At 37.9% G+C, this 26,404-nt stretch overlaps 4 protein-coding genes, 1 long non-coding RNA gene and 1 pseudogene across 6 annotated transcripts; 5 read left to right on the top strand and 1 right to left on the bottom strand.

Annotated features, from left to right (window-relative positions):
- Positions 1 to 34: 34 nt before the first annotated feature.
- LOC145972379 (uncharacterized) lies at positions 35 to 1,238 on the bottom strand. Its single transcript, XM_083100939.1, has 3 exons — positions 346 to 1,238; positions 220 to 265; positions 35 to 145 (listed from the first exon to the last, which is right to left on the bottom strand). Exons 1-3 carry the CDS (start codon positions 1,236 to 1,238, stop codon positions 35 to 37), a joined length of 1,050 nt encoding a protein of 349 aa, XP_082957065.1.
- A 4,672-nt stretch (positions 1,239 to 5,910) lies between these two features.
- LOC145971816 (uncharacterized) lies at positions 5,911 to 7,692 on the top strand (annotated as a pseudogene). The gene is made up of 3 exons (XR_014438981.1): positions 5,911 to 6,514; positions 6,741 to 6,885; positions 7,049 to 7,692. The product of XR_014438981.1 is annotated as an uncharacterized LOC145971816 (transcript).
- A 4,229-nt stretch (positions 7,693 to 11,921) lies between these two features.
- Positions 11,922 to 14,018, top strand: LOC145972378 (uncharacterized). The gene has a single exon (XM_083100938.1). The coding sequence runs from the start codon at positions 11,922 to 11,924 to the stop codon at positions 14,016 to 14,018; it is 2,097 nt and encodes a 698-aa protein (XP_082957064.1).
- Positions 14,019 to 14,022: 4 nt separating this feature from the next.
- On the top strand, positions 14,023 to 14,760 carry LOC145972377 (uncharacterized). Its single transcript, XM_083100937.1, has one exon. The coding sequence runs from the start codon at positions 14,023 to 14,025 to the stop codon at positions 14,758 to 14,760; it is 738 nt and encodes a 245-aa protein (XP_082957063.1).
- Positions 14,761 to 14,811: 51 nt separating this feature from the next.
- LOC145972376 (uncharacterized) lies at positions 14,812 to 17,176 on the top strand. The gene is made up of 2 exons (XM_083100936.1): positions 14,812 to 16,020; positions 16,277 to 17,176. The coding sequence occupies exons 1-2, from the start codon at positions 14,812 to 14,814 to the stop codon at positions 17,174 to 17,176; spliced, it is 2,109 nt and encodes a 702-aa protein (XP_082957062.1).
- A 1,810-nt stretch (positions 17,177 to 18,986) lies between these two features.
- LOC145971900 (uncharacterized) lies at positions 18,987 to 20,674 on the top strand. Its single transcript, XR_014438999.1, has 4 exons — positions 18,987 to 19,342; positions 19,425 to 19,583; positions 19,923 to 20,037; positions 20,111 to 20,674. It is a non-coding gene; the product is annotated as an uncharacterized LOC145971900 (long non-coding RNA).
- Positions 20,675 to 26,404: the final 5,730 nt, after the last annotated feature.

The raw sequence follows: 26,404 nt of genomic DNA, 5'->3' as shown, positions 1-26,404 counted from the left end.
GTCGTCGTACGAACAATGCATATAATACGCTATACTAAATACCCGATGGTGCTGGTACGCGTTCTTTTCTTCCTCCTCCATCTTGGTCAAAACGCTTTCTAAGTCGGCGTACACGATGAATGGAAGCTGCTTTTTCCTGTTGTAACTGTTGAACGATAACCACTTGTCCTTATCGCTCGGTAACCGGATAGCGCAGTCGTTCATATTTCCGCAGTCTACCGTATGTAACTGCAACTTGTCATTCGAACTAAAGTAGTGTAAACATCTGTAAAAGAATATTTAAATTAAAGATTTATGCAATGCATTATATTTTATAATTACATAAATTATTCAAATTATACATACCGATCACAGATATATTTTTGACCGTTGTGTTTGCTCAGTTGCGAGCTCACGAGCCGGGATAAATTTTTGATCCAAGCGAAATGCCCGACGTTGTTGCCGTCTTCCACATACAACAGGTTGACGTGCTTATCTCGCTTCTGCTCCGAAAGACGTATCGGGACAATGTTCTCGCTTTCGATGCTGTACACGTTGATCGAAATATCGTTGACAAGTTCAAATTTTTTAATCTGATTGACAGTCACTGGAAACTCAATGTCCCGGAGAGTCAGCACTGTCGCGTAATACGGGTACGATGATTCCCGTTCCGCATTTCCTTCTGCGGGATATAGAGCGGCGACCACTGCCCACGCGAAACACGCATTGTCTTTTGATTTTATGTTTATTACTCTCTTCATCACAATCTCCCGCGGCAATTTTATATGACATCCCGCGCGCATAGGATTATACTTATTCATATTTACAGTCAAATTCAATATTCGCGATAATGCCCACCCGCTATCGCGTTCCTGAAATTCTTCTAGCAATGCTAGGGTGGGCTCGATAACGCGGCGCTCGTACCACTCGTGTAAATCGGATGTGCGAAAGAGTTCACAGTTTCTCGTATTGGTACTTTTATTTGCACGCTTATCACCCGACACAAATTCACCGTTGAATATAGTGTTCACTTTTACACTGTTGTGTCTTCTTATAACGTCTTGCACTTGCTCGAGCACGATGTCTTTGGCATCCTCGAGAAATTGACGAGGTTCGATATGGTTTGCGTTAATCACAGCACCGGTCAGAATACGGTTATCGAATGCGGTATCAATCTCGCGCCACACAAGTTCATTTTGATGCGCGCTACATCCGGCACCCGCGTTATTGTCACCACTGTAATTACCACCACTGGGCATAAACTGTCTCTGCAATCGAGTCTTTGCACCTTCGAGTCGCGCGATCCGAGCAATCAGCGATTGTCGATTCCCGATCGATAATCGTGGTCGTTTGATCCGACTTTGCTCTTCCAGCGACTCGATGTACTCGTTACATCGTTGTAGCCATGCAAAATATTCGCCCAAGGTGGCAATTTGGTTGGATTGGTCCACCAGGTCGCGTTCAGTCTGTTCGATGTTTTCCATTTTATATATAAACACACAATATATATATATATATATATATATATATATATACATATATATAATCACACAATATATATATATATTATTACACTTTCTGATAGAACACTATACTTTTTGACTATACTTTTGCTATACCGACGTGTCGATGCGCTTTCAAATCACGTACTATTATCTGATGCGCTTCGATCCTTCTTATATTCAACCAACAAACTTTCAGAGATTGTTGGAGGCACAAAAGAAAAAATTTTTTGTAACTGAACCTAGGGTTGAAAATGTGTTGTTATCTCGCTATGATTCACAGATTGCTCGAAAAGGTCGGACCCCGAAGTATCTCAAAAATGTGTTGTTATCTACGTATTTCCATCCGCCCAATCCTTCAAAGAATACTTCTATTTATATTGTGTATGTTATAAAAAATATAATGAAGAGGACTCTGCTGCACTAGAGTATCATTTCTTTCGTTGCTCTTCTGTGTTTCGGTGGTCTGCTGCACTAGAGTATCATTTCTTTCGTTGCTCTTCTGTGTTTCGGTAGTCTTGTGCAATGGCTGAAGAAAACGTAATTATCATCGACGACGATACGGATGATGATTACGATTATTGGATGGATCCAGTTGTGGCGGAGAGGATGGAGATAGAGAAAGAGGAGAGAGAGAGGAGAGAGATGGAAGATGATGGATCTGATATAGAACCCTTGGCGAAGGACAGTGATTACAATAGTGACAATAGTGACGATATTCTTGATGAACTGTTACAAAAGAAACAGCGAGATTTAAGCAAAATACCTGAAATAATAACATTCAACGAAGCAACAAAGATATGTTGCATTTCCTATTACTATATGGAAAATGGATCAAAATATTGTATCGAATGCTTTCTAAGAGTACCGTATCAGTTTGAAGAAACTAGTTCTGTTCGAGAACATAGAACCATAGCTTATGTCCATGTGGAAAATATGTCATGCACAGGGTGCAGAAAATGTTTGAATCAAATATTGGCCTGCAACATGTGCCCTATTTGCACAAATTAAAATAGATGAGTCATGGATAACATTGTAAGTATCTTTTAATTTATTATATATCAAAAGTATCTTAAAATAAATTATTAAATAATTTAAACTAATGAAATGCATATGTTTTCTTCTGTTTTCAGAAACGGCTTCCCCAACATAGCCCGACGGCCTATTTTATATATTATTATTTTTCTTTTATATTGTATACTTTTTATTAAATTCACACATACACACATTTAAATAAATTATATATTTTTTTTTAATTGTAACAAAATCGTCGATTGCGAACTGGCAGCTTTAGTTTTTAGTCCATAGTACGTAAGAAAAATATATATAAAACATAAATAAAGAGTTTTAAGTCTAAATCATGACGTAATTTCTTCGCACGCATTTTCATCCACCCAATCCTTCAAAGAATACTTCTATTTATATTGTTTATTAACTGGTAATATTGTATACTTGCGATAATACAGAGATGACAGAGAGATAAAAGGGATAAAGAGAGAAAGAGAGAGGGATATTCAGAGATTGTTGGCAGCACAAAAGAAAAAATTTTTTGTAACTGATCCTAAGGTTGAAAATGTGTTGTTATCTCACTATGATTCATAGATTGCTCGAAAAGGTCGGACCCCGAAATATTTCAAAAATGTGTTGTTATCTACGTATTTAAATCCGCTCAATCCTTCAAAGAATACTTCTATTTATATTGTTTATTAACTGGTAATATTGTATACTTGCGATAATACAGAGATGACAGAGAGAGAGATAAAAGGGATAAAGAGAGAAAGAGAGAGAGTGAGCGAGGGAGAGGGAGGGATAGAGAGAGACCTAAAATCTTCTTCAAAGGAATACCGCCATTTTTGTTTATACGTGCGTCCCCCGCCCCGCAGCCCCCGCGCCACCGAAATCCCGCGTGACGTCATCCCTGATAGGATCTGAGTTAGAACCCGCGTGACGTCATCCCCCTCCATCCTGCGTGACGTCATTCCCCCGCGCCGCTGAGATCCCCTCGCCCCTCACACCCCCTGAGAGGACCTGAGTTAGAACTCTCCTAGTACTAACTACTCCTAGTTCCTTACCCTTATACACAAATTCCGTTATCATAACTTTGTTCTGCCCTCAAGTTTCCATCGTCCACGATCATGCCGGAGACATCCACTTATCCTTATAAATTATTCCTTCATTGACGTTTTAGCTGAAACAAAATTACAAAAATAAATATACAACGTGCTAATGTGCATTGACGCTGATTCAGTCAATAATAATAATAAGAGCAAATAAAATACCACTTTCCTTAACCAATACTCTATTCTACCTACCTGAAAAAATATATATTAACATTAATATTGTCTCTTTAAATGGTAACCCCACCGTCAGAATTCAAAAGAAAAAGGCATAGAGCAGGAAAAATAACCCGTGAATATCGTGATGCTTCTCGATTCCGTCGGATCAAGAGATTAGAATTGAACTCAAGGCGTAATCTTGTCAAATCAGATAAAAGGGTTTTCCTTCCAGAAAATTTTATCTCCGCTTTATGGGTTAAGGCTAAATTCCTCTTTTACTTACCGAAAAATTTTAATTCACAAAAATTTCCTCGAGTAGTTACCTCAAACATAGAATTTGACTCTTTCTATAACTACTATTTGGAAACTATAAAAAATAAAGATAAGATTGAAAACCCTTCATTAAAATCAATAGATCTGTTAACTCAATTAAAATCTCAGTTACCGGAGAATCAGTGTGAAATAGAGAGTTACTTACAGACTCTCCAATGAGGCCTTCTTGCAACGATAAAGATTTTTTCGCCTTAACAGACGAAGAGCAAGCTCAAATTCTCGATATACTCTTGGAATTCATAGATCAATATATCGATATCGACCAGTTAATGGATTTGATAGAAAATCTCGAAATCCCATTTTAATAGATACCCTTTACATATCCATACATAAAATTATTTCAGCAGTCACGACTCATTTAACATTATTCCATTATAGAGTTTCGCGGCTTTCTTATATTTTTCCATAATCGACAAGTCAGATCCTCGCTCTCGGCATCCCCAAGGTATAGCCGGTGTACGCAGGTTGCCTTGAAAATAAAGAGAGCGCACTTTTCTCTGGAACTGAGGCATCTAGGGGAAAAGTTGGTCACTGAGACGTGACACGAGTAAATCCAGTAACGTCATCTGGATTTTTTTCTCACTCTTTCTCCTTCGCTTCATTTTCTTTCTTTTTTCAACATATTACTAAATGTAAAAGAAGTAAATTTTAGTAAAAATTATATATAATAACAATGTAATACACAAAGATAAATAAAAGAAAAAAGATACAAAATTTATAAAATTATATATAACATAATATAAACAATATATGTATAACATAAGTACATTAATAAATAATGAAATACCATATATAAAAAACATTAATATGTAACTATTAAATAAAGACATATTTAAAACATTTTTAATATTAAGTATAAATGTACTTATTAATAAATATGCATTTTTTATAATGAATATAATTTATTTCACACATACATACATATATACATATATGTAACATAATTAAAGAGTAAAAAATAAGTACATTTTAAATAAATACATTATTTTATAATGAATAATTTATTTGACACATATATGCCAAAGTTAGTATTTCCATTAGCCAAATATGTGAAAATAAATTTTTATAAAATTCTTATTTGTTAAAATCTATATAATCAAATATTAAAATAAAATTATAATTCCAACAGTTGATCCACTTTTTCATTAGAAAAATTATATACATACAAATTATTTAATATAAATTATAATACTAATAATATTATAATAATAATTTTATTTACGCAATTATAAGACTTATACACTCATTTTATACTTTCAAAATGCACACAGGTATTCACAAAACCTTTAAATGCAGAGAGAGAGCGAGAGAGAGTGATCGTAAACAATGAAGGAGAAAGTGAGAGGAAAGTTCAGATGGCGGTACTGTGTTTACTCGCTAACTTCGCGCATGCGCACTCCATTTTGGACTTCACAAATTTTAGGGAGTTGCGCTACTGGATATACTGTGCCAGCGATGTACCCACTGAAATATATACTAACTGGAATGAGCGCTGGCGTACAAAACCATTGTCTTCGTGCGTGACGAGAGAGAGGTCCCAAGTTCCTCGGTTATCTTTGTCTAACTTACATTGTGGTCAAGAGTGGGGAGGATAGCATACAGTCCAAGCCACGGTCTTAAGCCGACGGCACACGGTACGATTTTTCGTACTGGATTTGATAAGATTTAGTAAAATACTAAAAATGCACCAATCAGAATGCAGCATTTCTAATATTTTACTAAATTTTATCAAATCCAGTACGAAAAATTGTACCGTGTGCCGTAGACTTTACATACAGGTCTGGAAACTCAGGCCTTTTTTAGTGGTGGGAAAGGTCTCACTTAAGGTGAAAGCACATAAAATTGCATAGGCGCATAACCATAAGCATAAAGAAATTGATTGGTCCACAAATATATGCATAAGAAAATGAACCAATCAATTTTCTTATGCTTATGGTTATGTGCTCCTGCAATTTTATGTGCTTTCACCTTTAGTGTGTCCGTTTTTCGGGAGTTCACGGCTTGCCTGCTAGGTTCGCTGCGATCTAGAAGTCGCAATGCGAGCGAGAGAGACAGAGATAGACGGCAGTAGTCGTTCTCTCTCTAACATACGTCTAAAATGCGGCTGAGCCAGCTGTAATAAGAGTGTTTATGTACATTTAACGAAATCCCGAAATCGCGGTCGTATCAAAGATAATTTTTTTTTGCAAGATGCCGAATTCGTGCGTAGTTATAAATTGTCGGAAAACGAGACAAAATGTCAAGGCAAAGTGTTCGCTCTTCAGAGTTCCTCAGTCCGAAGTTTTGCGCGAGATGTGGGAGGTCGCAATTCCCGGTATCGCGAGGTTACAACCGAACCAGCACGTATGTGAGAAACATTTCGAAGAAGAATGTATCGTGCGAAGTCTGGTGAAACGAGATTCTGATGGAAAAATCCTTATCGATGTAAGTATTTGCATCCTTGTACAGTAAGCTTTGTTTTCGCGAAAGAAATTTTTAAACGATTTTTATGGAAATGTGCTTCGAATGTTTTAAAACATTGAAAAACAACATTTAGAAAAAATTTCCAGAATCCTAGAGTATCCCCCTATTCTAAATTTAACCGTAAGAACTCTTATATACGCCAATATGGGCTTTTCGTGAATATTCTAATTTTTTAATTTTACTATAGATTCCATATAAACGTCCTCGACTGACGGAGACTGCCATCCCATCAATTTTCAATGAGGATCCTGTGGAACTAATTATAGGTAGCGATAGTCAACAACAGGTCACCGTAGTTTCATGTAACGAAGGAACTTTTACTCCAGAAATCGGTAAGTACAAATATTTGCAAACGTATTCAAAGACTATTTTATTTAAAATCTTTATTTTCTTCAAAATGAAAAAAAATATTAATACTACAAATAAAATAAAAAACCTGTTCTATAGTCATAACTACGTATAGAAGGACTGAAGACGTACCATTTCAAATTTCAGTTGTGAACAAGGAAGAGATTCGACCTGACACTCCGCAGGAAGTTCATACGATGACCGTTTCAAAGCCGTGCGCTGAAGATGTACAATTTACCATATCCGTTGTGAACGAGGTGCAGCTCAAAATTGAGACAGTACATGAGACGCGTATAGTGACTATGTCAAAGCCGTGGATTATTGTTCAGTCAAAACCAAAAAAAAAAAATGGTTTTTGTCCGAAATAGTAGCTAACGATTTCAATAACGATGCGCCTGTCATTAGAAAAAGTATTGCTGTCAATAACAAGGGATTTGTCCAATACTACGTGCATGGAAAACTCGTCAAAGATCACATTGAACAACTTCCGTCGCTAGTCAACGATCCGCAAACGCTAGTGACTATTGCTACGCAATTCAAATCTTCGCGCATATGCGATAGGCTGGGAGACGTCGCCGTTCATCTCGATGTGAACACCATATGCAAGGATAACATGGATGTTTACCGTTCGACTAACTGCTCATTAATTGAGAAAAAAAAGAGATGCAGTTCTTGTGTTATTATATCCGACTTAGAATGCGTCATTTCGCATATCAACAAAATCAACAAAAACAAAAGAATTTTGTAATAAAAAATAAATTGTTTAAATTGACAAAACAATAATAAAGAAACCGTGCAGTACAGTGACTTTTATTATTTTCCTTGTTCGAAAAAGTAGCCCATAACTTTTTATTTCAGATATACAATCGAATTATTTGGATACGAATTATGGTTACTCATAATGCGCATAAGAAATGATAAGTATCGCGATAAAATAAAATGAAAAAAAATTAATAAATAAGGAAAGCCGTGAGATTTAAACTTGTAAAGTTGAGACAATATGGTAAGTATCGCAATAAAAGAAATTTAAAAAAAAGAGCGGTGGGCTTTGAACACGCGTTACACACTAATAATAATGTGTAAGGCGGATTCGAACCTGACCGTTCTTTTCTTTTAATTTCTTTTATTGCGTTTAGCTTTTCGGTTTTGGTTTTATTTTTATTATTAAAACTTTTTTTGATATTACTTATCTTCTATTCTTACGTAGTATGTGCTTATGTTCATACTATGTGATAAAAAAAATTTTTTTTAAATGTTTATAAATTAACTAAACGCAATTTAAAAAAATATATTATCTTCTATATTATATATATTATCTATATATTATTATATATTATCAATATATATTCTATATATATTATTAATATTAATATAAAAAAAATTTTTAAAACGATTACTGCCGTCTATTTCTGTCTCTCTCGCTCGCATTGCGACTTCTAGATCGCAGCGAACCTAGCAGGCAAGCCATGAACTCCCGAAAAACGGACACACTAATAAGGCCCGTATTCATAATCCATTCTCAAGGCAATGCTTAAGATCGTCTTAATGAAGATCATCCTATTTAATGAAGATCGTCTTAAGACATTATGAATTCATAGTCCATGTATAAGATCTCAATAAACAAGCTAATACTTAGGATTGTCTTATACCGTACAAAACTATCTTAATAAAGACTGTGCTTAAGATAATGCTCATTTGCGTTCGGCAATTTTCGGAATAATTCTGTTAGAACAACCAATAAAAGATGGATATTTTGTTTATTTCTTTAATACAGTTCTGTTTGATTTTGCGTATTTTGCAAAGGTATTTTATTCGAAAAAATATTAACGTATCTATAATAAAGTAGAAAAAAATGGAAAAAGAAAAAATGGAAGGAAAAATAGGAAATAAAAGTAAACATTATACACCGATAGAAAAAAGTCTTTTCCTGCAAATTTTAAATAAATATAAAATTATTGAGTGCAAGAAGAGTAATGTTAACACACTTCGCCAAAAAGAAGTTGGCACACCTTTTTGTCTGTATTAGATACTCATTGAGGCCTCGTTTGCAGCGCATGCGCGAAAAACCTGACCCGCTTGACAACACTGGTCTACCCGGTAAAAAATTTTTCATGTATATTCATGCAGAATTGAATATAATTGTACAAAACTATATATAATTGTGCAAAAATATGTATAATTATAAATGATAGAGTACAGGACATTATATATATTTATATATAAGTGCAATAACTGTTACATATAATTATATATAAGTGCGCATTTTGCATACTTATATATAATGTTCACAATGTTTTATGTAAAATTATATATGGATTTCTGTTGGTTTAATATATAATTATATATAAGTCTTGCGTCATATATAAATATATATAAGTAACAAATATAGTTCAGATACAATCATGCATAATTGTATACGATTCTATATAAACGAGAAATTTTGATCGAAATGTATATGTATCTTTTCCTCAATGCACTCATGAACAACGGATAGGTGAAACATTTTGTTTTGTGCTTAATAACTGTGATTGGGATATACTTATATGTATACACATTGCAAAAATCTAGATACGATGTCAATAAATAAATAATCATAAAATTATCTCACTGTTGATGTTTAAGAGCGCTAAAAAAAAAAAAGGATCACTCGACGGAGAAAATACGCGTAAAATAATAAGTTATTCGGCCCGGGCTACTGAATCGCGCCCCGAAAAGAAATCAATTATAGATCCTTCGGTGATCCTGACGTCGCCGGGAAGGATCAAAGGCGCACGCGTAACACCTAAATAAGACTATCGCGCAACGCGGGACACGCGCAGAAATCGCGACCGCGTGATTTTCGCGGATTGCGCAACTCGGTAAATCCGCGAAGCAATCAGCGGTCTCCACGTGCGAATATCATCCCCACTAACAGGTGGTGATAGCGGAAACAAACGACCTCGTGGCCGAATAATCTTGCTTCCCGTGCCAGACATTGCGTCGAGTGGATGTGCTGTGATTCAACTCTTTCAGGTGTTAAAAATTTCAGATATTTTTCGCGTTGCATCTTCTCTCGGTCACGCGCAAATATCTCTTCTAGAATTTCGTCTGCATCGATAAGGTCGTCGCGCCCAAATTCTCTTCGTCGAGTAATTCCTTCGGAATAAGGGTGCAGTCCCCCGTAGAAGAAAAAGCGGAATGGAAAAGAAGTATAGTGGGGGTAACCAATCAGAACGTTTCTCCAAAAGACATCATACCTAGCACGTTTACACGTCTTCTTAAAGCCGGATTTGTAAGTCTACTCCTTTTCCTCAGCAGGAGTAGCGTTACTACAACTGGTGTAATAACATCGGCGTAAAGCACGGTTTAAGATGCAGTCCCACGTAGAAGAAAAAGCGGAACGGAAAAGCGGAACGGAAAAGAAGTATAGTGGGGGTAACCAATCAGAACGTTTCTCCAAAAGACATCATACCTAGCGTTCTCGTATGTATGTACATACCTAGCATATCTAGTCTTTCTTATTCATAAATAAAATTTATAAATTTATTTTTATATAAAATAATAATGTCATCGGTAAATTTTTTTATTATAATATAAAATATGTGTGTTTTATTTTCAGATATATATATTAAATTTTGTAACAATTTATTACACTTAACATGAAATTAGGTGAAAATATATTATTCTGAATAAAATATTTGTTACAATATAAAATGTAATTTTATCATTGTTTCATATAAATAGTTTAGTTTAATTTTATATTTTCACAAAATATAAAAACATAAAATTATACTAAAATAATATATTTCTCTTGTTAAATTTATATTATTATAAAGTTCTTTATTCCATTCCGCTTTTATATGACTGGGTTCCCCATGGAATATATTTTACGCAAAAACGGAAAAAATTCTAACCTAAAATTTACAATAATTCTGAATTAGCTTTGTTTTTTCGTAAATTATATTCTATTGGAATTTTCCATTTATTATAAAAAGATATTTTTTTACAAAATTGATTATTTTTGTTAACTATAATTCATAAAAAATAATTTTTTACTTTTACTTATTTCCTCTTTTTCCGGTACATGGGGAACCCGGTTATTTAAAATCGGAACAGATATGTCTTTTGGAGAAACGTTCTGATTGGTTACCCCCACTATACTTTTTTTCCGTTCCGCTTTTTCTTCTACGTGGGACTGCACCCTAACTGTGCTGGGCTCACGCGCCATACTCCGAGCAGTCGTTTTGTCCTTCATTCATAACCGCGTTGTATCGCATAAGCGAGTCTCGAATTCTCGGCCATCGATTTATATCGCAATCAGTGATTGATTCACGCTTATTTCGAACCGAATTTAGTATCGAAACCAGAGCACGAGTGTTCCACGCGTTGGAAAAGGACTCTCGAACGTTCCAAGTAATTTACGTCCGTCGGGGTCGCGATCGCCGTCTGCCACGTGACAAGATTTCCGTCGGTCGCGGACAAGATCTCCGGTCGAGAGGGCATCTCATTGAATGCTCGGCAAGATTTCCGTCGCGGTGTTCGGCAGAATTAAGGCGGTTCAAGATTTCCGATCGATATTTCGCGAGAGTGTTCGCTTGGGGCGTGAGAGTTCTGATCCGTGGTGCTCGCGTCGATAAAATTCGGTTATCGCGTGTTCCTTTCTGTACATATTCACGCTGTATATAGATATATTTCTTATTCGTTTCTTTTGACGTCGGGTCGCTAATCATTCAGCATTTCACATTTTGATTATTTCGTTTTCCTTTTTTGTAATTTTGTAAAGGCTCATTAAACACGTAGTAAATAATTGTGATTCGTATCAAATACTTTATTTTATTTTTTTGTATCCTCGTTCCGTCCGAAATTCCTACGCTCGCCGCAAGTAGCTTCGCGCTCTGATCAGAGCGAGTTCCAGAAATTAAAGAGTCGCGAGGAAATCCTCGATTGATTCGAAACATCTGGTCCTTCGAGCCGGATCGAAGAGCTTGTGCGCGTACGCGAATCGAGTGACGACGAGAAAATTCGTAATTAACGAGCAACCATGTCGGAGTCAGACTCATTTATTAAACAACAATTGAGCATGCGCTCCATCGACCGATCGTTCGAGAACTTTAAAAAAATAGGCGCAAACAATTATACGCCCGCGAAAGTTCGGTCGCGCATCAATGCACTCAAGGCAGTCTGGACGCAGTTTCAAGAAACTCATACGGATATGACGAAAACCATCTCGGAAACGACGAAACGATCCATGGAATACTTCAAGGACAACTTCTACGATCGCTACGAGGAAACGTATCGGAAGACTGTGGATCACATGTTCGAGTGTCTGGAGGAAGTGGAGCCGTATGTGAGTCCAAACCAGTCGTTCGAGCAAGGACATTCGCGCTCATGCTCGTCTTCCGTATTTTCATTGTCACATCTCCCGCCGATTAAGATACCGCCATTCGAAGGAAAGTATGAGAATTGGGAGAGCTTTCGCGATCGATTCACGTCACTTATTATAAATAACAAAGAGTTATCGGATTTTTCGCGAATGCATTATCTCACGTCATGCCTCAAAGATCAAGCTCTTGAATGCGTTGGTAATATCCAGATAACCGCGGATAATTTTAATGTAGCATGGCAAGCATTAGTGTCGCGTTACGAGAATAAGCGACGACTAATAAATGTACATCTAACTTCATTATTCAATTTACCTGCAGCAAATCGAGATTCCGCGAGCGAGTTACAATTATTATGGGATAAGGCTAATATTGTGATCACTTCCTTAAACAATTTAAATCGATCGTCAGCTGAATTGTGGAGCGACGCGCTTGTTTATATCATAACACAAAAACTCGATCCCGTTACTAGAAAAGCGTGGCATCTGAAAGCGAGCGATAACGATAATCCGCCATCTTATGACGATCTCAATAAATTTCTTGCGTCGCGAACTCGCGCATTGGAAGATTCGAAACAATCAAACGCTGCGGGTGCAAAACCGCCCAAGTCAAGTCAAATTCAGAAAGTCAACAGTTCTAACGCGTCCGTAAGCTCTCCTTCGTCGTGTTCACTTTGTAAAGCTAAGCATTATATTCATGTTTGTCCGAAATTCGCAAGTAAGAATCCGAGTCAGCGTCAGGAATTCGTCAATCAAACAAAGAGATGCTTTAATTGTTTAAGTCAAAGTCACGTTGTTCAAGCGTGTCGAAGCAAATATACGTGTCGTATCTGTCAAAAGAAGCATCACACAATGCTGCACAAAGACTCTGATTCTTGCTCCAATACAGAAACAGCGACCACGGCGTCGCCTACACCAGCTCAAGCAGTTGCATCCGAGAAAGAAATTACATCGTTATTTGTCACATCCAATGTACGCTCGCGCTCACAAGTCTTATTAGCAACTGCTTGGGTTACCGTAAGTGCGGCAACCGGCCGCACACTCTCCGTAAGAGCGCTCCTGGATCAAGGTTCGGAAATGACCTTCATGACCGAGAGGCTCGCTCAGAGCCTAAAAACAAAGCGAGTTAAAATGCCGATATCGATTTCCGCTGTTGGATGCGTGGATGCCGGAACGCATAGTCACGCAGCTCACATTACGATATCGCCGCTTAAGGAGAAAACTCCGACCTTTCCAGTTCTAGCATTAATTTTAAAGTCCTTAACCGCCTACGCTCCCAGGCACATTTTAATCGATTCTAATTTAAATTATTTGGCTGACTTATCATGGGCAGATAAGAACCCGTTGAGTGCCGATCCGATCGACCTCATTATCGGTGCGGATCTTTATGCTGAGTTAATTCTCGACGGTGTTCGCAAAGGATCTATCGGACAGCCAATGGCTCAAAATTCCGTTTTTGGATGGGTTATCTCCGGTCCGGTGTCCAGTTCAACGGTTTCAGCTCATTCATCAGTCGATCAATCGCCAACTAAAGCAATCGCTCATCACTGCTTTCAGTCTCTCTCTCTCGAGCAAGAACTCCGGAGATTTTGGGAAGATGAGGAGATCCCTCGCCAGTCAACGCTCAGCGAGCAAGATAAGCAATGTGAAGAGCATTTCCGCCTCACGCATTCTCGCCGTTCAGACGGCCGCTACATAGTGCGCCTCCCTTTCAAAAGGGGCTCCGATTCATATCGGAAAATTTCGCATCCGTGCTGAACGGATGCTCCAAAGTTTAACTCGAAGATTCAAGGAACGCCCTGATCACGAAATAGAATACTCAGAATTTCTCAATGAATATGAGAAACTCGGACACATGCGGAGAGTGTCCACTTGTCCTCTCATGCCCGATCAATGCGTTTACATTCCCCATCACCCTGTGATTCGGGATACGAGTGTTACTACCCGCTTGCGTGTCGTTTTTAACGCATCTTGCGTCACAAGTAATGGGTCATCTTTAAATGACCATCTTCTCATCGGTCCGAAACTGCAGACCGAACTGCCCACCGTAATTCTTCAATGGCGGCAGCATAAATACGTGTACACCGCCGACATCGCTAAGATGTATCGGCAAATTCTCGTAGACCCTCGCGACGTGGATTATCAGCGTATCTTATGGCGAGCAAATACCGCTGATTCTCCTGCTGAATATCAATTGCTTACCGTCACCTACGGTACTGCTTCCGCGCCCTTTCAGGCGCTTCGCGTTTTAAAACAATTAACGCTCGATGAAGGTCACAAATTTCCGTTGGCCGTTCCAATCCTTCAAAACCAAATTTACGTCGATGACGTCCTTTTCGGTGAGGATGATATAGATCGTCTTTGGCAAGTTCGCCATCAGTTATGTTCGTTGCTGCAGCTAGGCGGTTTCGAACTTCGCAAATGGGCAAGCAACTCTCCTACATTATTGGCTGATATAGATTCAACCAATCACGGACTTGCGTGTAACAAATCTCTGTAAGTCAATGAACAACTAAAGGTTCTCGGGATTAGTTGGAACCCATCATTCGACATGTTTCAATTTCAAGTCGAGCTATCGTCCGAGATCCCTAACACAAAGCGCTCGATTCTATCGACAATCGCCAGATTATTCGATCCATTAGGTTGGGTAACTCCGGTAACAGTCACTACTAAAATATTCATGCAAGAGTTATGGAAACTCAAGGTCGAGTGGGATCATGAAATTCCTCCAGATTCTTATCCCCATTGGAGGAACATGTATTCGAAACTCGCGCATCTCAAAACCATACGTATTCCACGCTGGACCCATCAAGGTTCTGAATTAGCGCACTGCGAATTACACGGATTTGCTAACGCTTCTCTCGAGGCATATGCCGCTGTCGTATACTTCAAAGTCATCTCAAGATCACAGAAGGTTACTCTCACCTTGATTGCGGCCAAGTCTCGAGTCGCCCCAGTGACACCGCTCACAATTCCCCGATTGGAATTAGCAGCCGCCTTGCTGCTCTCGCGGTTAATTGATTTTGTTCAGCAAATTCCCGGTTTTCAATCCTATCCATGTTACTGTTGGACTGATTCCACAATTGTCCTAGCATGGCTGAATAAACAACCCGCTAATTGGAAAACGTTCGTAGCGAATCGGGTCGCCGAGATACATCGATTGACCTCGACCGCCGTATGGAGACATGTCCCCACAAACGAAAATCCTGCCGACTGCGCATCCCGCGGAATATTTAGCGACGAGTTATCCACGTACACACTTTGGTGGCGGGGACCAAAATGGTTGCCACTCTCTGAAGAACACTGGCCTACCCAAACAACTACGTCTTCACTAAATACCGACCTCGAAATTAAAAAGGTAAAGGTTCATCATGTACAGGAACGCAAACAGTGGAATCTCGCTGATCGATATTCGTCTTGGCCAAAATTAATCCGAGTCACGGCCTACGTCATGAGATTTATCAATCGTTGTCGAAAAATCAAAACTGACATGGCGGTTTCTTCTCCAATCGGGAGTGCAATTTCGGCGACTGAATGCCATCCCGCACGCATATTTTGGCTTAAAGCTATTCAATCAGAAAGCTTTTCAACCGAACTTCAAGCTCTCTCAAACCAACACGAAGTTCCTGCCAAAAGCTCAATCCTGTCGTTGAATCCATTCCTGGATAAGGAAGGATTACTACGCGTCGGCGGTCGTTTAAAGAACGCTCCGCTCCCGTTTCAAACAAAACATCCAATTTTATTGACCTCTCATCTGATAGTTCGACTAATCATCCTGCAAGCTCATCTACGCGCTTTGCACGCAGGCATGCAGCTCACGTTAAACATATTACGTCAAAATTTTTAGATCGTTCGAGCGCGTAGCTTAGCCAGATCTGTTATTCACAGCTGTGTCATTTGTACGCGAGAAAGAGCCGCCGCTCCAACTCAACTCATGGGGGATTTACCTGCCTTGCGAGTCACCTCTCCGACTCGTAGTTTTCCTCATTGCGGGCTAGACTACGGGCCAATTTCAGGTTCGCGCCTCCGGACGCGGCATTACAGCCCGAAAATCATACATTGCTCTGTTCGTCTGCCTCGCCACACGAGCAATTCATTTAGAGTTAGTAGGAAACTACTCCACTCCGGCGTTCGTGGACGCGTACACGCGATTCTGTGCCCGTCGTGGACTACCCGAGTCCATCTACTCAGACAATGGCACCACGTTCACTGGTGCAGATCGCGAATTGAAGCTCGCTTATCGAACCGCGGTGAACGATCCGAACTTTCTTAATCGCACCGCCACAGATAAAGTATCGTGGTACTTCATCCCCCCTTCTGCGCCTCACTTTGGAGGGTTGTGGGAAGCCGGGGTTCGAAGCGTCAAACACCATCTTCACCGAATGGTCGGGAAACATACCCTCACGTACGAGGAACTCAACATGCTGTTGTGTAAAATTGAAGCTTGTCTGAATTCTCGTCCTCTAGCCCTACTGAGCGACACTTTCGATAATTACGAATCGCTCACTCCTGGGCATTTCCTGGTCGGCTCGGCGCTCACGGTAAGTCCAGAACCGTCGGTTCTAAATATAAATGAAAATCGATTGAATCGTTGGCAATTTGTCCGTCAGATCGCCGAACGGTTTTGGCGACTGTGGCAAACCGATTATGTTAACACATTACAACAACGTGTCAAGTGGAAGAGATTTCGCTTCAATGTGAAAACCGGGCAGCTCGTAGTTCTGCGAAATTCAACTCTTCCTCCATGTAAGTGGGAGCTAGGTAGAGTCGTTCGATGTCATCCTGGCTTAGATGGTTTGACTCGAGTAGTCACGGTTAAAACCGCGGCGTCGGAATATAACGACCCATTTCAAAAATCTGTTTGTTGCCAATTGACATTGAAAGTTGCAGTAATAAATAATTGTAATTCCATTTAAGTTAGTCATTAAGCATAGAAATAAGAGCCGTCATAGCTGTCGGTGTCGTAACTGACCTAAAGTCTATTTTCTTCGTTTTTTTTTGTTTTGTTTTTCTTTTTCAGCATATTCAATTATATGTAATATTGATGATCAGTCCGAGATCGTGCGATTAATTCAAAGTCGCGCTTTTCGAAATCAACATTTCAAGGCGGGCGGTATGTTTAAGAGCGCTAAAAAAAAAAAGGATCACTCGACGGAGAAAATACGCGTAAAATAATAAGTTATTCGGCCCGGGCTACGAATCGCGCTACTTCACTGAATCGCGCCCCGAAAAGGAATCAATTATAGATCCTTCGGTGATTCTGACGTCGCCGGGAAGGATCAAAGGCGCACGCGTAACACCTAAATAAGACTATCGCGCAACGCGGGACACGCGCAGAAATCGCGACCGCGTGATTTTCGCGGATTGCGCAACTCGGTAAATCCGCGAAGCAATCAGCGATCTCCACGTGCGAATATCATCCCCACTAACAACAGGTGGTGATAGCGGAAACAGACGACCTCGTGGCCGAATAATCTTGCTTCCCGTGCCAGACATTGCGTCGAGTGGATGTGCTGTGATTCAACTCTTTCAAGTGTTAAAAATTTCAGATATTCTTCGCGTTGCATCTTCTATCGGTCACGCGCAAATATCTCTTCTAGAATTTCGTCGTGTTCTGCATCGATAAGGTCGTCGCGCCCAAATTCTCTTCGTCGAGTGATTCCTTTGGAATAACTGCTGGGCTCACGCGCCATACTCCGAGCAGTCGTTTTGTCCTTCATTCATGTAACGCGTTGTATCGCATAAGCGAGTCTCGAATTCTCGGCCATCGATTTATATCGCAATCAGTGATTGATTCACGCTTATTTCGAACCGAATTTAGTATCGAAACCAGAGCACGAGTGTTCCACGCGTTGGAAAAGGACTCTCGAACGTTCCAAGTAATTTACGTCCGTCGGGGTCGCGATCGCCGTCTGCCACGTGACAAGATTTCCGTCGATCGCGGACAAGATCTCCGGTCGAGAGGGCATCTCATTGAATGCTCGGCAAGATTTCCGTCGCGGTGTTCGGCAGAATTAAGGCGGTTCAAGATTTCCGATCGATATTTCGCGAGAGTGTTCGCTTGGGGCGTGAAAGTTCTGATCCGTGGTGCTCGCATCGATAAAATTCAGTGATCGCGTGTTCCTTTCTGTACATATTCACGCTGTATATAGATATATTTCTTATTCGTTTCTTTTGACGTCGGGTCGCTAATCATTCAGCATTTCATTCATTTTGATTATTTCGTTTTCCTTTTTTGTAATTTTGTAAAGGCTCATTAAACACGTAGTAAATAATTGTGATTCTGAACCGTTTCGCTATTGCTTTCAGGTATATATATACCGACTGTCATTATTCGATCGCGGCGCGACGTTGGCTCAAGCAAAGTTGGCCGACTTTTGTCCGATACCGTCTCTCGGATCGACGTTGGCGATATCATGACAACCGACTGTCACTATCCGATCGCGGCGCTTAGAACATATAGATATGGAAGAGGAATAGCAGACTGCAACATGTCCGCAGGAAGTGAGAAAGAAAATCATCATTGCCTCTCTCTCATGAGTTACTGCTCGAAAGTGCGCATGCGTGTCATTTGCTGACGCACACAAGCATCATGTGTGTACATATACAGACCTCCACAAATCAATCATGTATATATGTGTAACGATGCACTCCCTGCATGTTACTTTGTTCCCGGCATGCGATCCGCCGGAAGCTGCCGCCTGGCAGAACACCCGCCGGGCAGAGGCAGGGGCGCGGTGCGCCCACATTTTTTAAAGCCGGTTATACAATACGTCGCAGGTCGCAAACGGATGTCGCACGCATGTGCACTCTGTTGTCGGCTGACGCATAAAGTTGTCACAAGTCGATTGTCGTTGTCGTAAAGAAAGATGACCATGTCCCATCTTGTTGGCTTACGACTTATGTTTAAGAAACAATTCTTTTAGGTTAAGATGGAGTCTATCAGCGTTGATGAAATTTTAATTGATTTTATTCGTGAAAATAAATGTTTATATGATAAAAGTGATGTTAATTTTAAGAATACTAGTAAAAAGAAGGAAACATGGTCAAGAATAAGTAGAAACTTGAAAAATTTGTATCATGTAGATATGTCAGATATATAAATACTTTTTTATAAATATTATATTTGTAATAAATGCAAATTATAATTTATTTTTTATATAGCTGAAGCAATTGAGAAACGTTGGTCTTCCTTGAGAGATATGTTTGGAAGAGAAAATCGAAAAAAAAGTTGGCACCATCAGGTTCCGGATATGAACCACTAAAAGAATGGGAGTTATATCGTAACATGTTATTTTTGATTCCTCACATAGCTCATCGACGGTAAGTCTCAGTTTGTGTAATATTAAAATTAGATGTACATATTGGTCCATATTCTGAATCCTCTTTTATCGATAAAAGAGGATTCAGAATATGGGCCATTGATACAAACACTGCTGTTCCATTGACACAAAAGCTGTCAGCTAGTCACATACATTTTTAACAGTAAGTAATAATTTATTTTGAGTTGCATTATATTCATCAAGAGAATAACCAATAAAATAAATAGGTTATTTGATTTTTTAATAATTTTTCTTTTCTTATATTTTATTTTTTTATTTTATTAATAGAACGAAATCATCATTTGTTCCTCTAAACCAATCAACGATTTCTTTATCATAGGCAAATCTACCAGAAGAAAATAATTTGCTGCCACTTGAGGAATCTAATAAAAGTATAAATTATTCTTCACCGTTTTATGAACATGATTATAATGTACCCAGTGATTTTATCGAAGGTTTGTATTACTGAAAAGAAATTATTGTTTACTAATAATCTTTATAATATTAATATAATAAAAAATATCTCAGATAATACATTACTAGTAAACAATGAAGAAAATGTGATATTAAATGTCGATGAAGTAATAAAAAGACCTGCAAGTGTCGTGTCCAGTTGCAGTAGTCTAAGTACCAAACAATTTTCAATAGCAAGTTCAAGTTCTGGCTCTCAAAAATCGGAAAATGAGCCTATGTTTAAACCTATACGAAAAAGTGTACCGGAAATGGACAATTTTGCTAAACGTAGAAAGACCAAAGATGATGAAATAAATAAAGATTTAGCGGAAGCAAGTTCTGCAATTTCTACGGGTTTAAAACTAATTTCATCACAATTTAGTGATCATAAACGTAAAAACGATGGATACATATTTGCTATACAAGAAGGGTTAAACTATGTTAGTGCGAAAAATAAGACCCAATGTCTGATTGAAGTGCTACAAATAATTCAGAAGTTATAAAACATGAGAAAGGTTATAAAACATAAATTATAACAATTATATTTTAAAATTTTTTGCCAAAGATTTTTTAAATAATTATATTTTTCTAGATACTAAAAACGGCAATATTTTTAGTACTCAAATATTGGTGCAGTTTTTGTTTCCTGTTTTTTATTTTAATATTTTATGGTATAAAAAAAAAATTTTGTTAGTTTTACCAAAGTCTTATATTATTTACATTTACATTTTTATTTCTAATATAATAGTATATTAAAGCTGAACAATATATAAAAACAATATATATTATAAATATTAAGTCAACAGTGCAATATTAAGTTAGAGTACATATTTCAGTTAGTAATTAAGTTTTATGTAACGTTATATTATTAATCTCATATGTGACGTATTTAGAGTATATAAGAGCTTAAATTATATAAGTAATCTTTAATATTGGAATATATTATGTTTTGACAAACGATTTTTAATTTTATAAACTGTTTCTAATATTTTTACGTTAAAAAAAAATTTAAGTAAGTGTTCTTATTATAGAGAAGAAAAGAAAAAATGTAGAGTTGTTTCTTTCTAAAAAATAATTGAAATGAAAAATGAGACACTGTGATAGTAATGTAAAATACTATATATTGTAATGTTATATTTTTTAATTTATAAAAAATTTAATACAAAAATTATGTATCACATTTATTATATACATTTCCATTGCCACGGAATACTTCCTTCTTCTGAAACAAAATATTTTGTAAGAATTTCACGTTGTCTGATAGCTGCAGCTGTACCAATATTAGCACCGATTCGTCCTAAAGGATTAATGAAACCATGTTCTTCTATTACTTGTGCCAATCTCCTGGTATTATAGTACCATTAGCATCTTCTTGATCAACGCTTTTTTTATTTAAATATTGATTGTTTGTTATGTTTGTAATTATAATGTAATTATGTAAGCAAGTTACTGCTTGGATGATCTTTTCTACAGTACTCAATTTTAAAGCTAATGGTTTATGTAAAATCCGCCATCGCGAAACGAGAATTCCGAAAGTATTTTCAACTATTCGACGTGCTCTTGATAACCGATAGTTAAATATTTTGTGATCATTATTTTGTAAATTTCTTTTCGCAAATGGACGCATCAAATATGTCTTTAGGGGGAATCCTTCATCACCAACCAAACAGAATGGTAATGAGCAATTTGTGTTAGGCAAAGGACGAGCTTTCGGTATAAATATAGTATTGTCTTCAAATGCTTTTTTCATTGTGGTATTTGACCAAATACCAGCATCATTTAGGGAACCTGAAATATTAAAAACATATCTATAAAAAATATATAATATATAAAACATACGAATCATATAAGAAAATAATCATATAAAATATAAGAATCAGAAAATATAAGAAGTTATTTATAACTTCTTAACAAATTTCTTTTCTAGTCTTGTAATAATACATACCATAGTCCCCAATGTCTACCCAAACAAAACGATAACGAGCATCTGCAATAGCCAGTAATATAAGACTGAAATAGCTTTTATAATTGTGAAAAGCACTGCCTGAATTAGGTGGAGCTTGGATTCGGCAGTATTTCCCATCTATAGCTCCAATACAATTGGGGAAATTCCAAATATTGTTAAAATCCTCTGCAATTTTTATCCATTCATTTTCTTCTTGCGGACATTGAAGATATTTTGGTTGCAATATTTCCCAAATAGCATTGCATACTTCTGGAATAATTTTGTACAAAGTTGATTTGCCTATTCGATAAAACAAAGCGAGAGTATTCATGCTATCACCATGAGCTAAAAAACTGAAAATAATTTTAAAATTATTAAAAGACAATTTAAGGAATAAATATAGTATAAATAATTAAATTACCATTAAATATAATTGCAATAGAAAACATTATTAAACTTACTTCAATGTCACTGCAATACATATTTCTGTTGGCAATGGTTCTCTTCGACTTCTTTTTATCAACAATGATTTTAATTGATCATGTAAATAATCAAACTGCTGTACTGACATTCGTGTTAAATTATAAACGCTCCTCATGATCAGTTGTTTGGAAATATGTAAACAATTTTTGATGTGCCCCAAATTTTTGTCTAATATTCGTGTAAATGTGAGGTTTTACCCACCATCTTCTCACTTTTCTATGCCTTCTTCTGATTATGAGTCTCATTTTGATAATTTGTATCCAAATTAATAAGAAATTTAAATAAATTTCTGAGATTTCCATATCACCCATTTTATATTTCTATTTAATTATTATTTGTAACCTTAAAATTTCATGCGACTTGCGATCTATATTGTATAATAGTATGTTGTAGTTTCATTCGACATACAACATGCGACTAACGATTATCGATATCCGTCTGCGACATGCGACGTATTGTATAACCGGCTTAAGCGTTTAACACGTACCGTATACGGCTTTAAGCCGTTAGGCTAAATTAGCCGAAAACGACCGAGCGTCGCCGATGCGGCCCGAACCGCCGACCGGCGAAAACCCGCGTTCGGTGCACTTCCCGAATCCCTCCGAACGGGCCCGACCGTACCGTTTTTCCGAAACCCGTTCGGAAGGGGTAATACCGCCGCGCGCCGACGCGGGTAATTAGCCGGTATAAAAAGGTCGCATTCGGCGAATTAAGTATCCTTTTTCCAATCCGCTCACGCAAGTGAAAAGATCCGAAAACCTAGACCGCTCCAAAAGAATTAGCCAACTTTCAAGATCCGGAGGTAGAGCGCACTCTTCCTCCATCGAGCACTCTCGATTCTTGACATAGGCTCCTTCCATCTGAGCATTCTTCCGACCGAGAGAAACCAAATCAGAGTGCACTCCGATTCGATCGAGAGATCTCGATATCGGTCTAACATCCGACCGCCTAAACGCCCGGTGCATACACCTCGGGGTAGAGAGGAGAGCTACCTCGGACGAGGCATTCTCGTCGGCACGGCGTTCCCGGAATTTCTTATCTCCGTTAGGAAATACTCGCGAATTTCCAAGAACCGTACGCTTATCATCTGCATAAAAACGGGGCTAGACCGAAAGCCCAGACGAGTGACAAAAACACGAGCCACGCTACGTCAAACGGTCATTGACCGCGCCGTTTGTAAACACACACGGTATACGCGCATTCCAACGTGCGAACCCGCGAAAGATATTAAAGCACGGGTTACTTGTGCATCGCGACCGTATACACGCTGCATCGTACGGTCACACCGTACACGCATACGATCGAACATTTATACCTTTTATTTATATACGCTGCATCGTACCGTCACACCGTACACGCATACGATCGAACATTTATACCTTTCATTTATACACGCTGCATCGTACCGTCACACCGTACCCGCATACGTTCGACCAGTTATACATTTCTCTTCTGTACATATTTAACGTAAAGAAAACCTCGCTTTTATTTTCTGACGAAAACCCCGAGCGTGATCTTTGATCTTGCCTAACCGAAAACCGAATCCTGCTCCCGGCTGCGATTATCCGCCGGCGAGCGCGGAGTTGGTCCGTGACATATGTATATATTCGTTCTTTTTAATGAATAAATCATGAAAAGATCAGAGAACAAATAAATAAAATAAATAATGAAATGCATGAGTCAAAAAATGAATAAAAATAACCGAATAAATGATTAAACGAGTCAGAATAAATAAATAATGAATTAATCGATTAATGAATAAATGAATAAATCGACTGTAATAAAAAATTCATGAATAAATGTAATAGTTAAATAAGTGAATGAATAAAAGATAAAATAATTAATAATAGGATTGAACAACCGATGCATAAATAAATATAATATATGTTTACTTATTAATATAAATAAATATATACAGGGTGAGGCATTTATAGTGACGCGGGCGTATTTCTCGGAAACGAAGCGAGATATTAAAAAATGTTTCAGACAAAAGTTGTAGGGTTCCAAGGGGGACATAACACCGTGACCTTGGATTATTCTCGGAATGCGATTTTGAAGGTCATTTCGATGTCTACTTGATTTTTTTAAATGGGAGGGTGTACTTTTTCTTCCGGAAATGAAAAGAGCGTTCAATTTTGAGTCTAAAAGTACTAGTACACTTATGACCTAAAATTGATAGTTGATGAGATATTTCAAAAATAAGACAACAGATATCCGTTCTCTACATTACCTGGGATCAACGACATAAACAACAATGAAAACAAAGAAGGAAATCGAGGTAAAGTTTGTTTTTGTTTGGTTTGCGTCCGAGGCAACGAAGCGTTGACAACGGAGAAGAGTTTGAAAGAAGAAGATCAGATCAGATTGAGATTCGGAAGAGAAATTTTCACATTCGATTATTACTTCATTGATGATTTCTTTAAAATCATGGATATCCGATATTCGGTTGCTGAAAAGATCGATATGATTTACATTTATGGTGAAGCACAGAAGAACGCTAGAGTAGCATGCAACTTATACGCGGAACGATATCCTGAAAGAAGGCAGCCATCCGCTAGCAGTTTTCAACGAGTTGTGAAGTTGTTTTCAGAAACGGGGAGTGTTGCAATGAAAAAAAGACATCGAATGAGAACTGTTACTGGAGAAAATTCGGAAATCGCTGTATTAGCTGTCGTGGCCGATAATCCACAAGTAAGTTCCCGTCAAATTGAACGTGATTTGGAAATCTCTCAAAGAAGTGTTCTTCGAATACTGAAGCGCCACAAATTCCATCCATATCACATTTGTTTGCACCAAGAGCTTCATGGAGATGATTTTGAAAATCGTGTCGAATTTTGTCAATGGGCTCTACTGCAAATACAAGACAACAACTTTTTTAACATATTATTTTCTGATGAATCGACGTTTACTAATCATGGTCAAGTTAATCGACACAATATACATTACTGGGCATTAGAAAATTCAAGATGGTTACGGGAAGTAGAGCATCAACGGCAATGGAGTGTGAATGTTTGGTGTGGTATTCACCGAAATCGAATAATTGGACCGTACTTTATTGAAGGTGCGCTCAATGGACCGAAGTACAGAAACTTTTTAGACCAAGAACTACCAAAATTGCTTGAAGACATTCCTATCGCAGAACGGTTGAATATGTGGTATCAACACGATGGTTGTCCATCTCATTATGCAGCTGCAGCTCGACAAATATTAGACAGAGATTATCCTGATCGATGGATAGGACGTAGAGGACCTGTTAATTGGCCTGCCCGCTCTCCGGATCTCACTTCTCCAGACTTTTTCTTATGGGGATTCATAAAAGATAAGGTTCTTTATCAAGAAGCACCGACTACACCTGAGAATATGCGTCAACGGATTATCAATGCCTGTGCGAGTATCGATGAAGATACTTTAATAAAAGTTCAGCATTCTTTTGAAAACCGTTTTCGAAAATATATCGAAGTTAATGGCCATCATTTCGAACATTTACTGGAATAAAATTATTTAAGTTTTGAATAATAAGCCTACGTTTGCTTACATCAGATTGTTTTCATTGTTGTTTATGTCGTTGATCCCAGGTAATGTAGAGAACGGATATCTGTTGTTTTATTTTTGAAATATCTCATCAACTATCAATTTTAGGTCATAAGTGTACTAGTACTTTTAGACTCAAAATTGAACGCTCTTTTCATTTCCGGAAGAAAAAGTACACCCTCCCATTTAAAAAAATCAAGTAGACATCGAAATGACCTTCAAAATCGCATTCCGAGAATAATCCAAGGTCACGGTGTTATGTCCCCCTTGGAACCCTACAACTTTTGTCTGAAACATTTTTTAATATCTCGCTTCGTTTCCGAGAAATACGCCCGCGTCATTATAAATGCCTTACCCTGTATATACAGGGTGGACCATTTTAACATTTAATGAAAAATAACTCGAAAACC

This window comes from Camponotus vicinus, unplaced genomic scaffold (genome assembly GCF_025532165.1).
Source record: "Camponotus vicinus isolate PSW18456_S1 unplaced genomic scaffold, iyCamVici1.0 SCAF_5, whole genome shotgun sequence".
NCBI lineage: Eukaryota > Metazoa > Arthropoda > Insecta > Hymenoptera > Formicidae > Camponotus > Camponotus vicinus.
Note: the sequence above shows the minus strand (reverse complement) of the source record. Positions and strands in the feature narration are given on the sequence as shown.